The sequence below is a fragment of the Triticum urartu genome, chromosome 4A (assembly GCF_056163025.1).
Source record: "Triticum urartu cultivar PI428250 chromosome 4A, HENAU_Tu73, whole genome shotgun sequence".
NCBI lineage: Eukaryota > Viridiplantae > Streptophyta > Magnoliopsida > Poales > Poaceae > Triticum > Triticum urartu.
The window spans coordinates 484,581,019-484,606,896 of NC_141876.1; the positions used below are offsets into that span (position 1 = coordinate 484,581,019).

A 25,878-nucleotide genomic window follows, 5' to 3' on the forward strand; every position below is an offset into this window, starting at 1 on the left:
GCCTCTCGCGGATGGAAAAAACACGTTTTTTTCATTTTCGAGAGGTACGACCATGCCTCTCGCGAATGAAAAAACCCGTGTTTTTTTGTTTCCGAGAGGCACGGTCGTGCCTCTCGCGGAAGTAAAAAGAAAAAATAAAACGTGTTTTTTTTCTGTTTTCGAGAGGCACGGCCGAGTCTCTTGCGGAAGCAAAACCGTACCTCTAGCGGAAGGAAAAATATACGCTTTTTTCGTTTATGAAAGGCATGACCATGCTTTTCGCGGAAGCAAAATTGTATCTCTTGCAGAAGGAAAACAGCGTGTTTTTTTTGCTTTTCAAGAGACACGAGTGTGCCTCTCATGAAAGCAAAACGGTGCTTCTCGTGAAAGAAAAAAACACGTATGTTCGTGCAATATTTTTCTTTTTTTACCAAAAAAAAGAAATACCGCTGAAAAGCCAAAAAGCTAAAAAAAACTGAAAACGTGTGCGGAAAAAAAATCTGAAAGAAGCGTCCAAAGCGCGACACGTGACGACGGCGGAGCCCATCCAAATGACCCTTGTGGAGACTTGCGAACGAGCGCTCCTCAATTATTTGCTCTCGCGTGAGACTAGCCACAATGGATAATAACATACACTAGTAATATACACATATCCCTAGACTATATTACTACCTTTTATAGTGGGCAGTAATATAAATACGGTAACATGCAAAGCCTCATTTATTAGGTTATAGACTCATATTGTATTGAGACATGTGATATTACAGTAACTAGCTAAGTTACTTAAACTATCTCTCTTCTCATTAACTCATTGCCACATAAGCAAATTTGTTGAATTGAACATTTTTACTGCTGAAATTACTCTCACTGTGGCTAGTCTGAAGTCCCTTACGGCGCATGTGTGCAAGTTGTTATAATTGGGCTGTGACAGTAGCGTGACTGGCCGAGTTATGGGTCATTTTCCTGTTCGGTGGATCGCATAACGTATGTCCGTGGGCCGTAATGGAACTCTGATGTAGTTGGGCCAGGTTCCTGCTCTGTAGTACGTCCAACGCCTCAATCAACAACATTGGAAAGATTAAAAAACAATTCGCAACCAACCGATATAATAAACTAAAAAAAAAGAAACGAAATGGAAATAAACAAAGCAGACACGAAAAGACAGCAATATCCCAACTGACTCCTACTACTCACTAATAAACCCCTCCCGCCCCCACGCGCGCCGCCACCAAAACCCGAGCGAACCCAATCGGTAGGGTTTTGGACCTCCCCCCGCCCGCCGCCGGCGCCGCCGATCACAGCAAGGAAGGACGGAAGCGAGAGGCCCGCGGGCTCAGGCAGCAGGCAGGCGGGAGGAATGGCGCAGTCACTGGAGCTCCTGCTAATCCAGTTCCTGATGCCGGACAACGACGCGCGGCGCCAGGCGGAGGAGCAGATCCGGCGGCTGGCGCGGGACCCGCAGGTCGTGCCGGCGCTCGTTCACCACCTCCGCACCGCCAAGACCCCCAACGTCCGCCAGCTCGCCGCCGTGCTCCTCCGCAAGAAGATCACCTCCCACTGGCCCAAGCTTCCACCGCACGCCAAGGCTTCCCTAAAGCAGGCCCTCATCGACTCCATCACCCTCGACAACAGGTGCTTTCTTGCCCCACCCGACTTTCCCCACGCCCCCCGCCTCTCCGTAATTTAGAATTTGTCCTCTGCTGTATCCTCAGTTACACAGGGTTGTCTATGGGATAGCTGAACTGAAACGATTAACCGAACTGTTAGACGTAATGAGAACTGGAACCCTGTCGGGAGTAATTTATGGTCCATAGGTTAAGCAAGTTGTACAATTTACAGTGATCATGGTGACCTGTAATACATCTGCCCTGCTTGCAACCGATGTCTGCTCTGCTGCCGTTCCCTGTATAATGTTGTATTCATATGCTGGTATTCCAAATGGCAAATGGTTTGTTGCGAAATGGAGATACTTTTGTGCGAGTTTTATCCGGAAATGAACAAATCACTGGAAAGTTGCAGCCGTTTGGTATGTCTTTTTTAGGTAGAACAGTAGGAAATATACTTAGAATGGAGGAGGTTAGAATAGGAGGCAGAAATGCACAAATGTGAGAAAACAGAATATTGCTTAATCGAATCCTAGTTAATATGGAAAAGTGCGAAGTAAACAATTCAAAATGTTGACTATGTAGTATTTATGATGTCTCGGAAATTCATTCTATTGGAGTTTTTCTTCCTCGATAAAAAGTCCTCTCCTTTAGACTCTAAATACTTACTTATATTTGCATATAAAGTTTATCTGTGATGGGGTTGCCATAAACTGGGCTAACTAGAAATATGGAAGTCGAGATATGCATAGTACAGCTCTAAAAAGTCACGATGACGATCAAGCATGGTTGATCTGTTTTCATTGGGACTAGCTAGTAGCCACCAATCATCAAGCTAATTCCCACCCTGGTGCAAATGCTGTTTCATTATTGTCCAATCTGCCTCAGTTTTTTCCACATGTAATTTTGAGAGGATGAAGAACTGATTTTCCTCTTGCTTCTTATGCAGTCATCTTGTAAGGAGAGCTAGTGCAAATGTCGTGAGCATTATTGCTAAGTATGCTGTCCCTGCAGGAGAGTGGCAAGAGCTGTTACCGTTCCTTTTCCAATGCAGCCAAAGTCCACAAGAAGAACATAGGGAAGTAAGTGTATCTCTTAGTGGACATGTATTTTCAATATTTAATTATGTATGCATGCATGCATTGTTTAGGGTGTAAGTATGGATATTTGTCTTTAATGAAACCTGCCGTTTGGTTTTATCATAATATACTTGGTACATGTGGACCACAATAAGAGCTTACTTGCACATTCCTTTTCTTCAATTTGGTATTTTTTAAAAGAACTGTCAGTTGCAAACTTGCAATCCTTCTGCCCTTTGCTTAATTGGCTAAGTATTAGTAGAGGTCAGTTTATATAGATCGGGTGACCTTACTTAGTAAGATAGGGCTGTCAGCAAGTAGTTAATTTGTTGTTTGCGTGTACTGACAGCTACTAGACCTGTATGGTCAATTTAGCAATCGACTTTCTTATGTACTACTCCATCCGTCCCAAAATTGGTACAAAGTTGAGACACTTATTTTGGGACGGAGGGAGTATACTTACAGACCAAAAAATCCATACCTGTGATAGCTTCCTTTGCTTCCCCTGTTCTGCCCCTCTGGTTTGCCAGTCCCACAAGAACTTTATCCGCGTAGTGAGAACATGAAAATGCATTTTTTTTGTGTTGCCAGCATGATTGCAGCATGCAGCCGCATGTCGGTGTGCTCTTTCGTAATTGTTTGTTTGGCATATTGTTCAATAAATGGAGCTAAATGCTGAAATCTCAAAACCATCCATAACTTAACCATGCATGGATTTTACAGTATGTGTGACTGGCCATCTTAGCCGCCAAAAAGCCTACACATTTCCAGGTTCCAGCACTGAGGCTTTCATTTTTCTCCTACTGGTTAACATAACCTTCAAATGTTAGATTTCATAAGGTTGCACTGCCTATGCATGTCTTAACACCATCTTCTCTCTTTTTATTGATGGAAGTGTCTACCCGGTGTTCACTTTCTTCTATACTTCCTGTATATGTGTGTTAGTGGGGTTGGGATGCTAATACAGTAATGTGTAACTAATAGATAGTGCATTCTTTGACATCAAATGTTCCGATGTATGTAATATATGCAGTGTTGCAGAGAAATCAGCGTCCTCGTTCTGTATTTCGTAGGAATTGTTTGTGGATAACCCATAAATTATCGCAAGTGAACTATACAGGAAAGAAACATGTGCTGCTTAATATCTCCCAACAAAATGTCAATGCTTACTGACCTGCTCTTCTCTTTACAGGTAGCTTTAATTCTTTTCAGCTCCCTTACTGAAACTATTGGGACTACGTTTCAATCTCATCTGAATGATTTGCAACCTATTTTACTGAAATGCCTGCAAGATGAGACCAGCTCTCGAGTCAGAATCGCTGCCCTAAAGTACGATTAAGTTTGTTAAGTCGCTATTTTGGCCTTCCTCATTTTACCATATTGTGACTGTAAAGATATTTTTTGGTCTGTGTGCAACAGGGCCGTTGGATCCTTCATAGAGTATGTCAATGAAGGAGGAGACATTGTAAGTTCTTCCTATCTTTCCTGATTTTTATAAACATATACTTTTCGAGGTGAAAATGTGTCATCATAGTTTTCATTCTTATAGAAGACCTTTTGGCAATGTGTTATTCAGTAAAGCTTTTTTTTATTAAGTAGTACTTGAAGTTTTCTATGTGTTTGTTGTTTTCTTTGCATGCAGCAGTGGTAATTTTGTTTGTCTTGTTCTTTTTAGAGCTGTAGCTTCTCTTAGCTGATTTTAAGTTTTCAATAGTATGTCATGCTACCGCTAGAGTTGCCTCTTATGCCTGATGAGCAGATCTTGTATTGGTATAACTGCTAGGTAAAGATGTTCCGAGACTTTGTTCCCAGTATCTTGAATGTATCAAGGCAATGTCTTGCTAATGGCGATGATGATGTTGCTTCCATTGCCTTTGAAATATTCGACGAACTAATTGAATCTCCTGCACCACTTCTTGGAGATTCAGTGAGATCAATTGTGCAGTTCTCGCTTGAAGTTTGCTCAAACCAAGATATGGAAATAAATATAAGGCAACAGGTTTGATCAGCCATCTGCATTATTGATTATATATTTATTGATTTTACAAAATAACTGACTATAAATGCTCTTATTTGTTTCAGGCTATTCAGATAATCTCATGGCTTGTAAAATTTAAAGCATCTTTCTTAAAAAAGAACAAGCTGATTGTACCTATTCTACAAGTTATGTGCCCCTTGCTTACAGAAACAGCTAATGAAGATGAAGACTCTGATTTAGCGGCAGATCGTTCTGCAGCCGAAGTCATTGATACAATGGCTATCAACTTACCAAGACACGTTTTTGGTCCAGTTCTTGAATTCGCTTCTGTGAATTTTCGTCACGTTAATCCCAAGTATCGTGAGGCTGCTGTTACTTCACTGGGTGTTGTCTCAGAAGGTTGTTCTGAACATTTTAAGGATAAGTTAGAAGAATGTCTCAAAGTTGTTTTAGAAGCTTTAAAGGATCAAGAGCAAATGGTTAGAGGCGCTGCATCATTTGCTCTTGGTCAGTTTGCTGAACACTTGCAGCCAGAAATTTTATCTCACTATGAGAGTGTACTTCCATGCATCTTAAATGCACTTGAAGATCCATCAGATGAAGTTAAGGTAAAATAACTTAGTTCAAGTGACATCATCTCTGATAAATAGGCAGAAGCTTTGGATATAAATGATATTGATTAACTTTGCGTGGCATTTTCTGTAGTAATTAACTAATGCCAATAAGCGTTGTGATCTTGTAGGAGAAATCTTATTATGCACTGGCGGCGTTCTGTGAAGATATGGGTGAAGATATCCTACCATATCTGGAACCTTTGATATGCAGATTAGTTATATCTTTGCAGAGCAGTCCTCGGAACCTGCAAGAGACATGCATGGTTCGTATGGAAATCATTGGTCATAATTATCTATATGTCAAGACGGTGACAACCTTTTCCCCTTAAGTTATCTTATAATTTGACAATGATGATGTTTTGCTGCAGTCTGCAATTGGCTCTGTAGCAGCTGCTGCAGAACAGGCATTTATCCCATATGCAGAGAAGGTTCTCGAAATGATGAAAGGCTTTATGGTGCTCACTAAGGATGAAGATTTGTGCGCACGAGCTAGGGCTACTGAGGTTGTTGGGATAGTAGCAATGGCAGTTGGCAGAACCAGAATGGAAGCCATATTACCTCCTTTTATTGAGGCTGCTATTTCTGTGAGTCTTAATTCCAATACTTCAGAGTTCAGACAAACAGCAGGCTTTAGTGCAATTCTTTATGCTCTTCATATTTGCAGGGTTTTGGATTGGATTATAGCGAGCTAAGGGAGTACACTCATGGGTTTTTTAGCAACGTTGCTGAGATTCTGGATGATAGTTTCTCACAGGTAACAAGGGTAGTCTAAGTTTTGTTCATTTCACGAGTGCTGTAAATGTTTACAGAAGTGGTTGCTGCACATTGCAGTATCTCCCTCATGTTGTGCCTCTTGCATTTTCCTCGTGCAACTTGGATGATGGTTCTGCTGTGGACATTGATGATGCTGATGGTGTTGACAATGGATTTAGTGGTGTTTCCTCTGATGATGATGATGATGATGAGCCAAGAGTTAGAAATATCAGCGTGAGGACTGGAGTGTTAGATGAGAAAGCTGCTGCAACTCAGGCTATTGGATTTTTTGCACTTCACGCAAAGAGTGCCTATGCCCCGTATCCTTAAATGGGTTTAACACATATTTTTGCCATCTTTTGTACTTTAAAATTTCCTGAACTGACACTAGGTACTTGGAGGAGTCGTTGAAAATTTTAATCAAGCACAGTGGGTATTTTCATGAAGATGTCAGGCTTCAGGCTATTATTTCCTTAAAACGTAACATCTTTCCTAGTCCCCTTTAATATGCATGTTTGTAGCAGCTCTTTTGTTCCTTTTTTGTCAGGCCTACAGATAACAACTACTAATAGTAGGCTGACGATTTTAGTTGTAATTGCAAAGCTCCAAACTTCAGTAGTCATCTAACATACAAAAGGGTATTTAGATGAATAAACTTGTCACACGTAATCTACAGATTCTGTCTCCAGCATGGTATATAATATCCAATGGTATATTGATACGGTATACACTTCTTCACACCAAGATACGTTAATGTAAATCACAAGATGCATTCATTATTGAGGTTCTTTTATATAATGATGTATAGTTATACTTTATGTCCATCATTTGAGGTGTAGTTTAGGTTTAACAGCTAATCTATTCAAGCTGAATCATCAAAGTTTCAATGCAGAAAACATCATGCTAGTGCAATCTTGGTAGTGTATCGCTGATTACTGGATTTGCTCAAATAGTCATCGAACCTGAACCTAGCAATCCAAGGAGGGGCTTAAAATCGATCTACCAATGCGAACTCAAATCAGACTCCTACATCATACCCCTTTTTTAATTTTGTCATTTTTCTTCGTGGTATAGTTGGAAAATCAAATTTATCTGGATCCATGAACCCTATACTGTGTAGAGACCAACTACAAATTGCAAACCCCTCTGTTCTGGTAGGTAACTACCAACAGATCATAAACTAATAGTATATGGATTGCAAACAATTACGATCAATAAGATAATGTTTCACACAGAAACCAGAGCAATTAGTCTTGTTTAATTTGAATCACCTACCCCCAGAAATTCAAATTTGTAAAATTAGATGCTTCTTTATGTATTTTTCTTTGAGACTTCCATTAAAGGTACGTTTTGTGATGTTATTAGTAACTATAGTAAAATTATTATTGCAGACATCCTAACTGCATTAAGGGCAATACCTGCACATCCTGTGAGTATTTCCTTGTATTAACTTGTCAATTTGGAAGTGCTTGCTGTGGAACATCAGAATTCTGATGCAGTGTACTTTTTCTACCATGCAGGATATACTAGAGAAACAGAAGGATGTTCTTGGTAATTGCTACTATAAGTGATGTCTTTAAGTCTATTGTGCGACCTGCACATCAAGCCATGCTCAATTTTTTTTTCAGATACTATTATGAGCATCTATATCAAGACCATGACAGAGGATGACGATAAAGAAGTAGTTGCACAAGCTTGCATGAGTGTAGCTGATATCATGAAAGATTGTGGTTTTGCTGCTGTTGAACTTTGTAAGCTGCATCAGAGTTTGGTGCACTTGGAATACTAGGTTGTGCTGCTAAAACTGTCCCTTTTGTTGCTGTTTCAGATATGCCACGGCTTGCTGAGGCAACACTTGCTCTGTTGCGTCAAGAATCATGCTGTCAGCAAGTCGAGTCGGATGGCGAAGATGATGGTGACATCGATCATGATGAAGTCCTCATGGACGCAGTTTCAGATCTTTTGCCTGCTTTTGCAAAAGTGATGCGATCTTACTTTGATCCTATCTTTGCGAAGTTATTTGACCCCCTAATGAAATTTGCTGTGAGTATCCCCCCGTCCCCATTTATTAGTCGTCCTCAACTAATGGCAGCTGCCTTATGCCTATAATGATTATTGTGAGAACTGTATATTCGAGGTTTGAAGTTCTTTCTGGAATAAATGCAGAAATCTCCACATCCTCCCCAAGACAAGACTATGGTTGTCGCCACTCTAGCTGAGGTCGCTCAAGAAATGGGTGCTCCAATTTCTGCTTATGTTGATGTATGCCTACAATTTTCTTAAAAACTATGCCATTTTATCATTGAGATCTCTATCGTTTATTTGATCTCTGAATGCTTACTCATATTTGAATCATTTGCAGAAGATAATGCCTTTGGCGTTGAAAGAACTTGCATCTTCTGAGGCTACGAATAGGAGAAATGCCGCTTTCTGTGTTGGCGAGCTATGCAAGAACAGCGGTGCTGCAGCACTGAAGTATGTATATTACTTACAATGACAGACATATTCCATGCTCACCTTTACATCTGAGGTCAATGTCTTGCACTTCGGAAGCGAGAAGGACCAAACGACTGTTATTTAAAATCTGTTGTGCATGATTTTTCTCTTGTGCTCCAAAAGCCTATCTGCATAGAAAATGGACATGAATGCTTTTTTCAACTGATTCTTGTTCCATTACTTTTATGAAAGGCAAGGGCATACACTTTTCACTTTATCAATCTTAGAGTAAGAAGCCCGCAAGTGAGGAGCAGTTGATGAAAACTATAGGTTACCACAGCTCTTATTAGTGTCCAAGTCATAGTATTGGAATTGCTGCAGTGTTCTTTCTCAAAGGCAATAGTTTATCTTTTCATAGTCCTGCTCAGAAGATCAAGTAATAGTCTGCCAACTTCCTAATTATTGCTGTTTCACAAAATTAAACCCTGACGTTAGTAATTAGTTTTCACAATAATGACTTAAATGCTGAAGAATAAAAGCCAAAGTTTGCCAAGTGTATTGGATGTGGTCTGCTGTCTAGTCACTAAATGAATTAATGTTCTTTCTACAGTATTAACATTTTAGGGAACATGAATGATAGTCCTGTAAATTCAGTTGTTGACAGGCTTTTGCTCATCCTTCTGCAGATATTACCCGGATATACTGCAGGGTCTGCACCGTTTGTTTGCTAATTCCGAACAAGACCTTGCAGTTAGAGATAATGCGGCCGGTGCTATTGCTAGAATGATAATGGTGCAACCTCAGTCAATTCCTCTCAACCAGGTAGGCACTATCCTGTACATATTACTCCCTCTGCCTGGAAATACTTATCAGAGAAATGGCTGTATCTAGACATATTTTAGTTCTAGATACATCCATTTTTATTCATTTCTCCGACAAGTATTTCTGGACGGAGGGAGTATGTTTGAACAGCTTCAAATTCCAGGCTTTGAAGTGCCTATCTAACCCTTGGTTGCAATGCAATTTCTGTTTCTTAGGTTCTTCCAGTGTTTATCAAAGCTTTGCCACTAAAAGAAGATCACGAAGAATCAATGGCTGTCTATAGCTGCTTATGTAATTTGTTACTATCATCACATCCCCAGGTGACTTGGTCTTAAACCACCCCATGTTTTTTGATTTATTCCATGATCTTTGCTTCCATCATGCAAACTTTTCCTAGGCAAAGCTAACTTTTTATTGTTGCAGATCCTCACTCTAGTGCCTGATGTGATACATGTCTTTGCCCAAGTGGTAGTATCCCCAGATGAGAGTGATGAAGTCAAAACAACTATTGGCAAGGCTGTTTCTCATTTGATATCCGTTTATGGTCAGCAGATGCAGCCAATACTAAGTGCTCTACCACCTGCTCATGCGAATGCATTGGCAGCATTTGCCAGCAGAAGATGATCTTCAGGGAAACTATTACCTTCGATTTTTGTGTGCCGCCTGAGTGTTTTCTCAAGATTGCCCTTTGATGAAAGGTTCTTCGGGTATGGTTGGAGTCACCCAAGTTTTGCCATATTAGTGCCATTTGCTGAAGTATACTGGTTAGCTGTTTATTGTTTGATCAGCAAAACCTCTTTTTCGAGTTATTATAGTGACATTGCATTGGAATGGTGTTTACTGCGGTTGAAGGTGCAGTACTTTGGCTGTCGGCAGCTTCGGTGAGTCCCGTGTGTATTCAGGCTCCGTTTTTGGCAACTTGTTATTTGTTTCAGTTTTGTAATTCTTTGCTGGGGTGTGCAAATCATTGATGTACTGTTGTATATATAAACATCTTGTCCTACAATTTTTTGTTTATCTTTGATTTGTGGTACCTACCACATTTTGCTGTGGGCTATTCGTTAGACTTTTATTTGCTGTCATCCGCCTCCAGTTGATTGGTCTTAGACATGCAAATCTGGGACCCCTGGTTGTATGGATACTACTCTCGTCCCACAATAAGTGTTGCCGATTTAGTTAACTTTTTTACTCCCTTTGTTCACTTCTATAAGACCTTGAAGACATTTCAGACAATGTACAAAATAGCCCATTTGATGTTGTCTGAAATGACTTACAAAAGTGAACAAAGGGAGTACTAAATTGGTTTTGCCTGCATGTCATTTACGGTTGCAACTAACAGAATTATTAGTAAAATTATTTTTCCAAAACAAAATCTTGCTAAAGCGTGTTTAATAGAACTAGAAGTAGATGCCGATTTTCTTTACCCATACAACCACTTGGGGTGTCCTCTGACCCCTCTTAGTTCAACCATTTGCAGTCTTAATCGGTCTTAAACTCAATCTTATATAATAAGGCCATATAAACTGATTTACCACCAAAAAATACAAGAAATAATCTTACACACCCTTTCTTCCATTTTAATGGTTACAAAACCATCAATATAAGAAAGTTTTTTTAGATGGAATGCCTGCGGCTAAATCGCCGGCCACAGCACCGATTACATCAGGGGGCAGGTCAGCGAGCCAAACGCGCTCGCTGTCCAAAGCCATTCCTGCACCATGCCTTGCCAACATCAACATGTGGGCTGGGACATTACATTCACGGGACTGAAAAAGAACTTTAAACTCTATAAACCCTAAGCCTCAGTTGGTACTTTGCCTCCCCAGTTTTGCACGATCCGCAGCAGTTGAGACGATGGAGTGTTGCAGCGTGAGGCGGTCAGTCAGTCACGCTGAAAATGACACGGCCCATGCAAAACCCCTCTGCTAGGTCGATGGCCTTCATTAGCGCGACCGCTTCCGGCTGTAGGGCTTCAGACGCCCTCGAGATACAGCCAGCAGCAGCAAAAAGAACGTCGCCTGCTTCATCCCTGGCAATGCATCCCCATCCTCCAGATCCGTTAGTGTCGGTGACGGACTCCTCTGTGTTGAGCATCACCCAGTCACTTGGTAGGGGTTTGCAGCTAATTGATCGCGCCGGGCTGGCTCTAGGAGGTGCAGCAAGGAACCGAATCCATTCTTCAGTAGTGCTATGAAGTGTTTGGCTGACAAAGCTTGGTGGTTGTAGCCTAGTTTCTCCATGTCTGAATCTGTTCCGTTCAGTCCAGCAGCGCCACAACATATAGATAAGAAAGTGCTTTTCAATACAAAATATAGAATGGTCAATGGCGTATACTCCCTCTGTCCGGAAATACTTGTCACAAATCTAGAACTAAAATACGCTTAGGTACATTCATTTTTTTGACAAGTATTTTCGAACAGAAGGAGTATTTATCAAGAAAGGTCATGGTAGATAAAGCATGTGCATTGAGCGCCAAAATCTGAAGCCAACACCCCTCCGTGAGGTGCGGTTGGCTGCGGCGGCAGTGGCTCTGTGCTTCTTCGGCCGCAGGTTGGTTTGTTGGTGTGCTTGCCGACACCGGTGCGGCATGAGGTGCAACTGAGGTGGTGTGGAAGCGGGGGTGAAGACCCTGTCTCGGCATTGTGCGTGACCAGCGATGGCAGTGGCTGTGACCGTCGTTGACCTTCTTGGAGGCATCGCTGCTTTGCTGCCACACCCCTCCCGCACGGACCCGGCCATCACGACCTCTCGAGGGGGAACCCTTGATCCCGTGATCGGAAGATGACAATGCTTTGGTGTCGTTTTCCTTTTTGGGGGCTTCGTCTCGGAGCCCAACATTGACAAGTGAGACTGGTGGTTGGCAGCAGTTGTGGCGTCCAGACTTGTGTGGCAACGATGATGGTGGGAGTGATGTTGGCGACGCGAGAATGGTTGAGGTAGTCGGCTCTTCTCCGGCGTGTCCATGGGATTATCTCGGTTTGTTTGTTGTTGTGAAGTCGAAAATGCGGCGGCGGGCCCATGTGGTATATGATGACTGGCTGCAGGTGGCCCGTTCGGCGATCTTCTGTGGTGCTAGCCTTGCCTAGTTTTGTCCTTAGTAGTTCTTTCTCGGAGTCGGAGCTGCGTTGTCTGGTCGTAGGTGGCTGAGTTTCGGTGTGGATCTTCATACACCCCCACATGACCTCTTCGGCGTGAGTTGAGTCGATGACTGCCGACGGCGAAATCGGAGTCGCTTGCTCAGGGTTTAGGGATGGCGGTGACGCCTCTAGGGGAGGAGCGATGATGATGACGCGTGTGTGCTGTCTCAGTGATGCCCTCGTTGGGGTGGTGTGCGTGGATCTCTTGTGTGTGCTGCTCAGCGGTTGTGATGTTTTTCGCCCGGTTTTCTATAATTAACTGGGCAATCTGGTTTTCGCTCGATTTTTCCTAATTAATTGAGCAACTCTTTTCTTCTTATTGAATGCAGAAACTCTGCCATTTCAGAAGAAAATAAATTCTGAAGCCACATGCATAAAAACATGTGCAAGGAAATCTAGCCGGCCCATTTTGGTAACTGGTAGTATTTGGTGAGGTCAGTTTAGGCAAAATTTGTTCCTTCTCGACGAAGGATTAAGCAAGCAGGGAGTACCACGCAGTGTCCCTCTCCGGTCTGTCCAGTGTCCCTCGTCCACGCTTACCTGACCTCTTTTCTCCTCCTCGCTTTTGGATTTAAGGTCGCGAGCAACTAAAGCCCGATTTACGCCGCTCTAAAGTTGGATCCATCCAGAGCACTAATCCCATCAGCCATTGCACGCATCGATCGCACTTTCCGGCCAGTCTGCTCCTACCTTTCAACGCAGATTTGCAACTGGACCAATAACCATTTACTATTATTAACTCATGCTCAGCTCAAGTGCTCAACCCCGGCCTTTCCACTGCCGCCGCTGTCCGGAGCGGTAATCTCGGCGCCGGGGCGGCGCGCATCGGACGGCGGGCGGGCGCGGCCAACCCCGGGTTGACACGCCCGCGGGGACAGCGGCACGGCACGATCTCGCCCGGATCGCGCCCTTTGGGGCCGCGTGCTCCCCCACCACCACCCAAAGGCTAGCCCACCGCCATTTTTGGCATCTCCGTGCGCGCGCGGCCATGTGCTCGCGGCCCTGCCCGGCGACGGCGTAGCCTTTGCGTCCCGCGTCAGTCAGGATTCAGATTTCAGACCGGCCGAGCGTACGTTTCTGGACCGCGTTCCATTGGCTGGCTGACTGGATCACGGCCTATGTCTATGCGTGTTCGGTACCGGCCGGTAGGCAAATGCGACGCATGCACGATGGGAATCATCCATCTCATCGTGGTGTTACGTTACTAGTAGCCTGCTCGGTAGCAAGCATAGGTTCGGCTAGGAAGATAGAAAGGTCGGAGGTGACAAGCGAGCAGCGACCGCCCGGTTTGTATACATCTATCTGGGTGCATGCATGCATGCATGTTCGGTACGTACGTACGAACGGACGGACGGACGGACGGACGGACGCGGCGTAATATTATTCCCCGGTTAGTGCGCCGCGGGCGTGTCAACTGTCACGTATGTACTTACGTATGTTTCTAGCTCCTGCACACTGGCCAATCTCCCATACGCTTGCCTCTCTTTTAGCTAATCAAGATCTCACTTTTGTAAAGAAGAAGAGAGCAGTGTGCTACTACAATTTCTACTACTCCTGAAAGGTGTTCGGCGGGCGTGATCGCTTTACTTGCATGAACATGCATCATGCATGCAGCACACATTAATATGATTAATTAGTAGTAGTTACTTTCGTGTGTGGAGTGAAATCAATGTTGATGATTCTCTCACGGCCCAACTTGCCCCGCGCATATGTCTCCTCTGACAACCAAGTATGTCTAACGTCTTTACACGAGAAGATGGGCAGGCGCCACGCCACCAACTGCATCCGACGATAGAGATACATGTCTATGCATGCACAGTCGACTACTGCTGCCCGCGGTCGCGACGTCGCGTACATGTTATAGTCCACACACCTTCCCATCCATCCTCCACCCATGAGACATATGCACGCTAGCTAAAGTTATTCTTCTCATCAGTATAATCTATAATGCATGTAAGCCTAGCACTAGCAGCTTCTTGCTAAGATCAAGATCAGCATTGTCGTGTGGCATCCATTGTCTCACTTGAATCTTGATCGTCATTGGATGGCTAACCTTGAGACATCACTCTCTCTTTAGAGCCAGCCAGTCGTTAATTTGTACGAGTACCAAATGACTACAAGGCGCCATGTTTACCACAGAAGCTAGGGAAGACATAACATGGCGGCAACGGGCAACAGATCAGAGAGTCACAGGCTAGCTAGAGGGTCACTACTGCTTTTGCTGTGGCGGATGGAGCTGGACGGTACGATTTGGACAGAAGCAGATCCTGCGTGGCCCCAGGATCGCGCCTGTCCTGGTAATGGCGCGCAGGATTCGATCGCTTGCAATCCAAGCCGGATTCTGATGGCACTTGCCTTGGATTTCCTGACGCTCATGTTACTACGACTGTGCACCGGCACCCGCGGCAGCAGCTACAGATAGATATCGAATCGCCTTTCTTTATCTCCCTTTTGCTAATGCACACAGTTAAAAAGAGGACAATGTTACTGCAAGCATCCCTCGCGTACGTACGAACACGGGGCTAAGAGTGGATACCGTGCATTCTCTTTTGGGGAGAATATCTGCCCCCGATTTGCTGTTCTCTCGCTCGTTTCTAGAAACTGTTGTTTCTCGGCCTGATGTTTATGGCGTAATTGAGAAAAATATCACGATTGAGATAATATAAGTATTGTTATCTTTTTTAGTCTCCAAGATTTCCCATTTTTAATATGAAGAGATAAGCATAAACCGTGTTTTGTTCCTTTTCTAATTGCATGATGATCCCTGCGTGTGAGATGCATGTGCCTGCCATGTCTCAGGCTATCAGTTATCAATCAAGGATGAAATACTTCTTTGTTTGAAATGGACAAGGATGAAATTGTTGAATGTAAAGTTTGAAAGTTCTAGAAAACCAACACCTTTTTAATCTGGAATTTTTTTAGGGCTCATTCAGTTCGTACGATTTTTGGAGAAATATCCACATGATTCCCACCCACCCACCCCCCTATGCATGGCACTTTGTTTCACAGGAACCGTCGTACTAGCTTCCTTAGGATTGTGTCTAGCTATATTGACGTAATTCCCAAGGATTGACGTGCAGAGGACATCCTAATCGTTTACTTTTCTTATTCTCTTTGTTTTGGAAATCCTATAGACTGAATGAGCCCTATGATTTTTTTGTGATTCCCATATGATATCTTCCCACATGATTTTTTCCTGTGTATAACAATTCATTTAATAGGAATTGAGCTACTATATTCCTTGGGATTGTGTCCATATTAGCCTAATTCCTAAGGATTCTTAGCACCAGGAGAGTCCTCATGAAAAAATTATAAGGTTTGGGGTGGAGAGGGCATCCCAATCCTTTACTTCACACATTCCTTTGATTTGAAAATCCAATAAATGGAATGAGAATAAATCACGTATGCCTGTAAGTAGGTTTAATGGCCTTGAGTTCTGTAACGGATTTATAACAAATTATTAATTTGATTAATGAGTAATAACATAAGTCATGTATATATCTACTAAATAAGAAAACCAATGTTCATCATGATATTTCAGATTATCAAACATAAACACTCAATTTCAATCAAAATACAAATACCAATGTTTGATTCGGACAATTACAATTGTAATAGTGTTGAAATTTGAGCGCGTGCACACCTTTTGAGAATGTAAGTCATGGTTCTTGGTTTAGGAATAATTGTCTTAGTGTTTGAAATGGGACGCATGGTATTTTGTAATGAGATGTAGAATATAATATCCTTTTGCCGGCAGGCAATCCTTGCCAAGGATGAGGTATGGAGATCCATTAGAGTTTTGTGTGAGTAATTCATGTATGTGTCATTCTTCTCTGCCGTGGCAGAGATTTCTGTTCGGTTTTCTTTTAATGTAAAGAAAAAGACGTACTGACAGGTCAGGTTGAAACAAGTGCACTGAAGAAGAAGAAGGTGAACAATAACAATGACTGGCTGGAACATGATTGGAAAGAAGAACCGGGTAATAAGATTAAAGAAGGAATTGAACATGACGGGAAGATGCACTGTACATATAGGAACTTGGATGTGCAGGAACTGTTGGACAAAGTCTTTGTACAAGATAAACACGTATATTGTGTCGTGTTGAGAGGGTTCCGAGATGCATCCATTTTTCAGGCAATTTATCCCGAAACAACTTTTCGGATCACGGCGTAGATCAACGGCTCTAGACGGATGCGCAGGTGCGCGCCCCTTCACCTGCAAATTTTCATAGTTTTGCATGGGTAATTGGCGTATGTGCCATCCTTCTATGCTATGACAGGCATTTCTACTTGACTTTCCTTTTGTATCTAAAGAAAAAGACGTGCCCTCTCACACTTTCCTGCCAAACAAACAAAAATCATTTAGCAACATCTTGAAAAAGCTAGAGAAAATTCCTTATTTGGCACTGTTTTAAAATCTGGTTCTTTATTTGACATTGGAAAAAAATTTCTTCCCTATTTGACACTAGACCTAAATTTTATTCCCTATACGACACTTTCGTCCATTTTGAGCCTAAATGACACCTGAAAAGACGATTTTGCCCCTCATGCGGTATGGGTGTGCGCGCGTGTGTGCTGTTGCGTGTGTGGGTGCACACGCACATGTGTGATGCTGCTGCATGTGTGTGCATGTGTGCCGCTGCGTGTGTACGTGCGTGTGTGTGTGTGCGCTGTTGCGTGCCTATGTGCTGCCTGCGTGTGTGCTGCTGCTGCGTGTTTGTGTATGTGTGTGTGCTGCGTGCGTGTGTGTTGCTGCGTGTGTGCGTGCGCGTGCATGTGTGTTGCTGCGTGTGTGTGTGCACGTGCGCGTGCGTGTTGTTGCGTGTGTGCGCGCGTGCGTGTGTGTTGGTGAATGTATATATGTTGTTGTGTGTGCTCCTGTCCTCGCACTGGTGCTGCCTGTGTGTGCTATTGCCCCCTACACACATACCACATGAGGGGCAAAATAGTCTTTTCAGGTGTCATTTAGGCTCAAAATGAATGGAAATGTCATATAGGGAATAAAATTTAATACTTGTGTCAAATAGGGAAGAATTTTTTTTCAGTGTCAAATAAGGAAGCAGATTTTAAGATAGTGTCAAATAAGGAATTTTCTCAAAAAGCTATGTAGTGCACCTAGGTGACCCGACCCAAAGCTAGTTTGAATCAAACTAAGGTCACAGTAGATACAAGGTGAGGAGTGAGGACACAATTAGGTTATCACACACACGCGCGCGCACACACACAGAATTCCATGTTGAAAGAACCTTTCAAACTTGTTGGAGATGAAACTCAGGCCGGTACAAAAGATCTTGCCCGAAAATGCTGCAGGCCTTTGAGACTGACTGGACGGATAGTTATCTCCGTCATATTTAGATATTTGCCTTGAGAAGCTCGTACTAGGTTCCGATCCAGTCACAGGCAGGCCGACCGGATGAGCTCGTACTACAGTAGTTCTCAACGGATATAAACTAACGGGCATCAGGTGCGAAAACGGAACGGCTGCCCCTCATTCTCACGCGCTTTACAGTAAGTTTGAGGCTTCCTTCCTTCCTATCGACCGTTATATTCTTCCAGTAGAGCTGAAGCAGACTCGTGGCTGGGGGCATACGGTGCACTTGGACGACTCACTACTCCCTGGTGGTGCATGGAGGCCACACGTGGCACCAGCTTCCCCAAGCATTGCAGGCCGCGAGCTCTGGGACGGATCGATTGTGATACCATGTGGCTCGTAGTTAATCACCGGCGAGGCGCCGTCCCAAGAAGATTACAAACTCTGTTTAGGTTTATGCATGCATGTACAGAACGGATGATGGTTAATTTAGAGCTTAGTTAACGATGATCTAACTACTACTCCCTCCATTCTTAAATATAAGTCCTTTTAAACATTTCAAATGAACTATAACATACGGACGTATGTAAACATATTTTAGAGTGTAGATTCACTCATTTTTCTCCGTATGTAGTTACTGTCAGCAGCACTGACCAGGACACATCGACAATGCCTAAATCGCTACAGAAGGATCCGACAAGCGCAAAACAAGCCAGGCCCAAGAGGAGAGCCCAGGCGCCGGCAAGGTTGCGAGGCCCAGAATGGGCCCGCTAGTCACTGTCTATATGATGACTTGTCCTGGTTCTGTAACGGGTGGCTGGCGGCTTCGGCCGAGGAATGGATAGGATAGCTGGCGTGAGTGAATTGGCTGTAATCTTCCTCCTCTCTCGTTGAAACTCGCATGAACAGAGTTGAGATCTGAGTGAATTCATAGTTAATTTCAAGAGAACCAAGCTTGAGCTTACAATTGGCATCAGAGCCTCAGATCCTGGCGCCGCCAGTTCCCCTCCACCACCCGCATGCGACGAGATTTGCGGCCTGACGCCGCCGTGAAGTAATGGAGAGCTTATCGCCGGCGACGAAGGCGGTGTACGAGTTCCTCAAGGCCGACTTGGCGGAGTCCCTCGACGTTCGTTTCAAGCGTCAAGATGAGGAAGCAGCGAAATCGATGCGCTCCATCGTGGGGGATCTGACGACGCGCATCGACGACCTCAAGATGTCGATCGGCGTCGACATGGACGAGCTTCGCGCCGGCCTGGAGCGACCACCGCCCGCTTCTTCTGCGTCCCCGATCACTCGACCTCCGCCAGCAGAGCAAGGCGCGTACAGTAATGCCGACGCGGCCCCGGAGGGCAGCCGCAGAGCTCCATCAGTCAAGGGAAGGGACCACGCCCCTTACGTTCCGCCTCCAGCCAGAGGTATGAGACCAGATCAGAGCTCTGTACTCAGTTCAAGACTGACTGAATTGCAACGAGACAATACTGATTCCTACGGTTTTGGCCCTCACATTGATCTGCCCCGTTTCGATGGCTCGAATCCAAGGCTCTGGCAAACGAGATGTGAAGACTATTTCAGCATGAGCGGCACACCGCGTCAGTTATGGGTTCAGTTTGCATCCACCTTGTTCGAGGGCCCAGCAGCGCGCTGGTTGGAATCGGTTCAGCGACGAGCACCAAATGCACCGTGGGAGGATTTCTGCAACTGCTACAGTGCAGATTTGGGCGTAACCAACATCAGGCACTGGTACGAAAATTTCATAGCATCTCTCAAACAGGTTCAGTGGAAGATTATGTGGAACAATTTGCTGAGCTCTATGACCAGTTGTCTGCTTATGAGGCCGTGCCTGAATCTGTGCATTATCTCACCAAGTTCATAGATGGTCTGAATCCTTCGGTCAGAGTTTTGGTGGCATTGCAACAGCCGACAGACTTGGATGCAGCTTACGAGTTGGCTCTGTTACATGAATCACTGACCAGTTCAATCCCTCAGTCTCATCAAGCGATCAGACGCCAACAGTTCGCACAAACAACGTCAACTGTAAAACCAGCCGCGAGCAAATCCACTGAAGACAGACGAAACAATTCAGATGTTCAGAAACAGAAACTTGGAGAAGACAAATGGGAGGCTCTGAGAACTTACCGCAGGGCCATGGGACTGTGTTTTACATGCGGCGAGAAATGGAGCCGTGATCACCAGTGCAAGCAAACTGTGTCACTTCATGTGGTGCAGGAAATGGTGGAGTTTTTCCAGTGTACATCTTCAGAGGAGCTTGGGTCAGATGAGGATGATGAGGTCAATCTAATGGCCATTTCTAAGGCCGTCGAAGGAAGGTCAGCTAGCAGTAAAGCCTTTCGGTTGATTGTTACACTCCAGGGACAACAGAAGACCTTTTTAGTGGATTCTGGCAGTACCCACTCCTTCCTAGATACTGTTTCAGCTAACACAATGACAGGAGTGCAGGCATGTACAACACTGAAGGTGAAAGTAGCTAATGGGGGAATAATGAGCTGCTCCAGCTTTGTGCCCATGTGCAATTGGTCAGTAAATGGTGTACAGTTCGAGCATGACCTCAAGATTTTGCCTCTTAGCTGCTATGATGGGATTTTGGGAATGGATTGGTTGGCTAAACATAGCCCAATGACTGTGGACTGGGAACAGCAATGGATGTCTTTTCCTTTACATGGAAAAACAGTAACAATTCAAGGGGCAACACCTGTGGAATTTGCTTATACCATCATAGAGTTGTCTGTAGTTACTGATGAAAATGCTCAAACTATGTTGCCAGAAATTCAGGAGCTGTTGGATGAGTTTCAGGATGTTTTTGCTGTCCCTACTGGATTACCACCAGAGAGAGCCTGTGATCATTCTATACCTCTTATTCCAGGAGCCAGACCCTTTTCACACAGGCCATACAGATTAGCACCAGAACTAAAGGATGAAGTGGAAAGGCAAATTCAGGAGATGTTAGATTCTGGTGTAATCAGAAGGAGTAACAGTCCATTTTCTTCTCCAATTCTCTTGGTTAAAAATAAGGATCACACCTGGCGATTGGTGGTGGATTACAGACACCTCAATGCCCTGATAATCAAGGGAAATTACCCTATGCCTGTGATTGATGAGCTATTGGATGAACTCCATGGTGCACAATGGTTTACGAAACTGGATCTCAGGGCTGGATACCACCAAATAAGATTAGCCCCTGGAGAAGAGTATAAAACAGCCTTCCAAACGCACCATGGGCATTTTGAGTTCCTAGTTGTGGGTTTTGGCCTGACAGGAGCTCCAAATACTTTTCAAGGGGCCATCCATGTATCCTTGTCTGAAGAACCTCACATGCTTAGAAATTTTGTGATTACATTCTTTGATGACATCCTAGTTTTCAGTAAAACACTAAAACAGCATCTAGAGCATGTCAGAAGAGTATTGCAAGTTTTGAGAAGGGACAAATGGTATGTAAAGCTTTCCAAGTGTGAATTTGCTTCTCAAAAACTACTCTATTTGGGTCACATTATCAGCAAGGATGAAGTCTACAAATCCTGAGAAAATAAGTACTATTGAACAATGGACACAACCTGAGTCTGTGAAAGAGGTCAGAAGTTTCCTGGGATTAGCTGGTTACTACAGAAAATGTATTCGCCATTTTGGAGTTATTGCCAAGCCCATGACTAACTTACTGCGCAAGGGTGCTGTGTTTGTTTGGACCAGTGTTGAGGACACAGCCTTTCAGACACTGAAGCAAGCCTTGGTTACTGCTCCTGTCCTGGCTTTGCCAAATTTCCAGAAACCATTTACCGTCGAAACAGATGCTAGTGACTGTGGCATAGGTGCTGTGTTATCACAAGAGGGGCACCCCATAGCGTTTGTCAGCAAGGCCCTGGGCCCCAAAAATCAGACACTGTCGGTATATGAAAAGGAATTTTTGGCAATTCTGCTAGCAGTGGAACAGTGGCGCTCCTACCTGCAACTAAAAGAGTTTAACATTATAACTGATCAAAAGGCTTTAGTCAGTTTAATAGAGCAACGTCTGCATACAGCTTGGCAGCAAAAAGCCTTAACCAAATTGTTTGGTTTGGATTACAAAATCATTTACAGGAAAGGGACTGAAAATAAGGTTGCTGACGCTCTGTCTAGACGCCCTCGTCTATCAGGAGATTGCTATATTCTATCAGCTATACAGCCAGCGTGGGTGCAGGAAATCATGGATAATTATACTTCAGACTCTCATGTTACTGCAATCCTACAGAAGTTGGCCATTGATCCATCAGCTGTCTCTAATTTTACTCTACAAGGAGGGTTACTTCGTTTCAAGAAACGACTGTGGATTGGCTCGAATGAACAGTTACAGCGCAAGATCATCGACAGTTTACATGCTAGTTCGGCTGGGGGTCATTCCGGGTTTCTAGTGACTTACCGCGGAATATCTCAGCTGTTCCATTGGAAGAAAATGAAGCAAATGATCAAAGTTGTACTGCAATAGTGTCAGATATGCCAACTTGCTAAACCTGACAGAGTTCCCTACCCAGATCTGTTGCAGCCTTTACCTATACCTTCACAGCCGTGGGAAATGATGACAATGGATTTCATAGAAGGATTGCCTGTTTCATAGCATTACAACTGCATTTTGGTGATTGTGGACAAACTAACTAAGTATGGGCACTTCATTTCTCTCAAGCACCCTTACACAGCTACCACAGTGGCAGAACAATTCTTGGATCGTGTGTACCGTCTGCATGGCCTTCCTGTATCGCTGGTTTCTAATCGCGATCCAGTTTTTACCAGCTCGTTTTGGAAAGAGGTGTGCAACAAAACAGGTATTAAACTGCGCATGAGTTCGGGTCAACATCCTCAGACTGATGGGCAAACCGAACGGGTGAACCAGCAGGTGGAAGGGTATCTCAGATGTTTTATCAGCGCCCATCCGAATAGTTGGTTCAGCTGGCTCCCGCTCTGTGAATTGTGGTATAATACAAATTGACACTCTTCAACTGGCCGTACTCCATTTGAACTGGTCTATGGGCACCCTCCCCGTTATTTTGGCATATCTCCAGTGGACGCTGTTGGCAGTTCAGACGCTCAACAGTGGTTGCGTGACAGGCATGTGATCATGGAGTCAGTTAAACAGCACTTGTTACGTATGCAGCAGCGAATGAAGATTCAGGCTGATAAATACCGAACGGAAAGATGTTTCAAGGTAGGCGACACGGTGTTCCTCAAGATGCAACCGTACATTCAGTCTTCTATCGCCCCCCGCGCAAATCAGAAGCTGGCCCTTAAATACTTTGGACCTTTTGAAATACTGGCCCGGATCGGTGCAGTGGCTTACAAGCTGAAGCTGCCGGACAACTGCAGAGTACACCCAGTTTTTCATGTCTCCTTGCTCAAGCGCCAGGTCAAACCAGACCAGCAGGTATTGCCTGTTCTTCCTTCAACAACAGCTCACCTGCAGGTTCCGTCTTACTTCATCGATCGTCGCTTGGTTTCGCATGGGGACAAGACGGTGGCTCAAGTACTGGTCAAGTGGAGCCATTCTCCAGTATCGTCGGCAACCTGGGAAGACCAAGACATGCTGAAGCAACAATTTTCGCGCACACCGGCTTGGGGGCAAGCCGTTTTCCTTCCAGGCGGGATTGTCAGCAGCACTGACCAGGACACATCGACAATGCCTGAATCGCTACAGAAGGATCCGGCAAGCGCAGAACAGGCCAGGCCCAAGAGGAGAGCCCAGGCGTCGGCAAGGTTGCGAGGCCTAGAACGGGCCCGCTAGTCACTGTCTATATGATGACTTGTCCTAGTTCTGTAACGGGTGGCTGGCGGCTTCGGCCGAGGAATGGATAGGATAGCTGGCGTGAGTGAATTGGCTGTAATCTTCCTCCTCTCTCGTTGAAACTCGCATGAACAGAGTTGAGATCTGAGTGAATTCATAGTTAATTTCGAGAACCAAGCTTGAGCTTCCAGTCACTTGTTGGAATATCTAGAAAGACTTGTATTTAGGAACCGAGGGAGGAGCCAGTAGGCTTTGGTTAGACTTTTCTGCATCGAGCACATGGATAGCGAAAGGCTGCATGCATTCAGATCAGAATGGACGATCGGCAGGCGGTCTTTCGTTGTTGTTGTGGGCTACAGCTCGTCTAATCAGGCGTACACTAACCATCTTCTCCCTCCCTCCTGCAGACTTGTCGTACAGCATTACTAGCTTCCACACATGTGCTGACACATACGTGAAAGAATCGTACGGCGAACACCCAACGGGGACGTGGACTTGTCAAAATTTCCCCGTCTGCTTCCACACAGACCCAGATGCGGGCACCGACCACGTGTACGTAGCGCCCCACGCAGCAATTCACCGATCTAAACAAGCTGCGACGTCACCCGGTGACAATGTAAATGACGACGCACGCCGCTGGGTGCAAAACGAGCACTGACTTTTTTTTTCCCATGAAAGGGGCCACATGCATGGCCCCCATTTTCACCAAGGAAAATGGAGTCAGAAAACGAGCACTAACTCAACCGATGCATGTGCGAGCTCTTCCCACGAACCCCTGCATATGTGCCTGGAGACGCAAATGCGCGGCTAAGGCGAGCGCACCGTGCTGCCGTTTTAATCCCTTGGATGCTCGTCGCTACTCGACATGGATCACACCCGATCCAGTGCAATTGGGGATCGTTGACGAGTATCGAGAGCAGCCGCCCCCTACAGTTCACGGTAACACGCCTCGTCCCCGTGCTATATGCTTTCGAAGCGCACCGGGTGGTTGCAAATGGTTTTTCTCTGAGATGTGGTTAGGTCTCAGTTGACTAAGATTTAGCCAAGTCTCAGTCAAGTTATACAATATTCTTTTTAAAAATGGAGAAGGACCCCGGCCTCTGCATGACGATGCATGTAGTTATTTTATTAATTGTTCATACAAGACCGTACAAAATCATACAACAGTAAGATTAAAACCCCTGTCTAGGCAACATCTGTCGGTACTCCTAACCAGTTGATGAAGGGGCGCTGATAATCTGAGGCTAATATCAAACAGATCTCGCATCCAAACCTAACAGCTAAGACCTGAGGTCCCAACCAGGACGTCTGCCGGGTATGGGGTACCCACCAGTCCGGCGAACTTCTCAACCAGGACGCCTGCCGGGTATGAGGCCGCCGCAGCCAGTGGCGGAGTCAGGATTTTCGACATGGGTATGCAAAGTCAAAAAATAATTTTCTACACAACAATGTATGACTTAAAAAAGTTCATAATAATAACAACAAAACTATAAATTACTCTTTGGCTTTCAAACATCGATAGATACCGGTGTTGGTGTTGATGTTGAACTTATCTTCAACGCCTTTGAAGCTTTGTCCCATCAACGCTTCGAATCACCATACTTGTTCTTCAGTTTTAATATATACACAAAAAAATACATGTTAGGTAGTGAGTTGGTGGCATCGCGGACAGTCTTACAAATTTGAATGTTGATAATTCTGGATTTTAGATGGATAAAATACGAAAATTCAACCTGTTTTTCTTGCACTTCTGCACAAGTTGTATAGCGAGCTAATGCAAATCACGCTCAAAATTGACTGGATGCTACAAGAGATTAATAAAAAAATAGGAAATGAAGATAATCATCTATTCTCTACTAACAATTCGAAGATATAAAAAATAATAAACCGAATTGCGCACACCTCCGTTGAGGACTTGTCTGGTAGATGGCAGATGCGACTGGGAAGGAGGACATGGGCAGACTAAGCAGATCGATCGGCGAGAAGCGGCGATCTGCGACGGCCGAAAATTGATGCGGCGATTTGTTCGGATGGCTGACGCGGGCATGCGGCGTGGCGACGCCAAAATTTCACGATGCGGCGGTTGTGTCAGCGAAATCACAGGCTCGAGGCGTTGCCTTTTCTTTTCAGCGGTCGAGGCGCTGGCTCGATGTCCTGGACTTCGATCAAATCGGCCAGCATTAAGCGTCAAGGAAGCCCACTAGCATAGACGCATAATACCAGCCCAATATAGGTGCTGAATCGTTCTTTTCATCGTTTCTACGTACAACTAGACAGCTACAAGATCTAAAAAGGCGTACAGGCGCTTACATATTGAAACTTTCTTGCAAAAAACATTGGGTATGCATTGCATACCCTTGCATTAGCCTAGCTCCACCCCTGGCCACAGCCACCTACCACTA

At 44.6% G+C, this 25,878-nt stretch overlaps 2 protein-coding genes across 2 annotated transcripts; both read left to right on the forward strand.

Moving 5' to 3' along the window:
- Positions 1-1,181: 1,181 nt before the first annotated feature.
- LOC125552216 (ARM repeat superfamily protein) lies at positions 1,182-10,282 on the forward strand. Its single transcript, XM_048715704.2, has 20 exons — positions 1,182-1,611; positions 2,533-2,665; positions 3,855-3,991; positions 4,082-4,127; positions 4,446-4,661; positions 4,745-5,248; positions 5,383-5,517; positions 5,623-5,838; positions 5,919-6,008; positions 6,086-6,327; positions 6,399-6,487; positions 7,399-7,436; positions 7,528-7,558; positions 7,636-7,758; positions 7,836-8,050; positions 8,174-8,269; positions 8,370-8,482; positions 9,130-9,265; positions 9,481-9,585; positions 9,689-10,282. The coding sequence occupies exons 1-20, from the start codon at positions 1,337-1,339 to the stop codon at positions 9,887-9,889; spliced, it is 3,141 nt and encodes a 1,046-aa protein (XP_048571661.1). The 5' UTR covers positions 1,182-1,336; the 3' UTR covers positions 9,890-10,282.
- Positions 10,283-18,769: 8,487 nt separating this feature from the next.
- LOC147976248 (uncharacterized) lies at positions 18,770-22,189 on the forward strand. Its single transcript, XM_087520795.1, has 3 exons — positions 18,770-19,130; positions 19,487-20,701; positions 21,228-22,189. The coding sequence occupies exons 1-3, from the start codon at positions 18,770-18,772 to the stop codon at positions 22,187-22,189; spliced, it is 2,538 nt and encodes an 845-aa protein (XP_087376921.1).
- Positions 22,190-25,878: the final 3,689 nt, after the last annotated feature.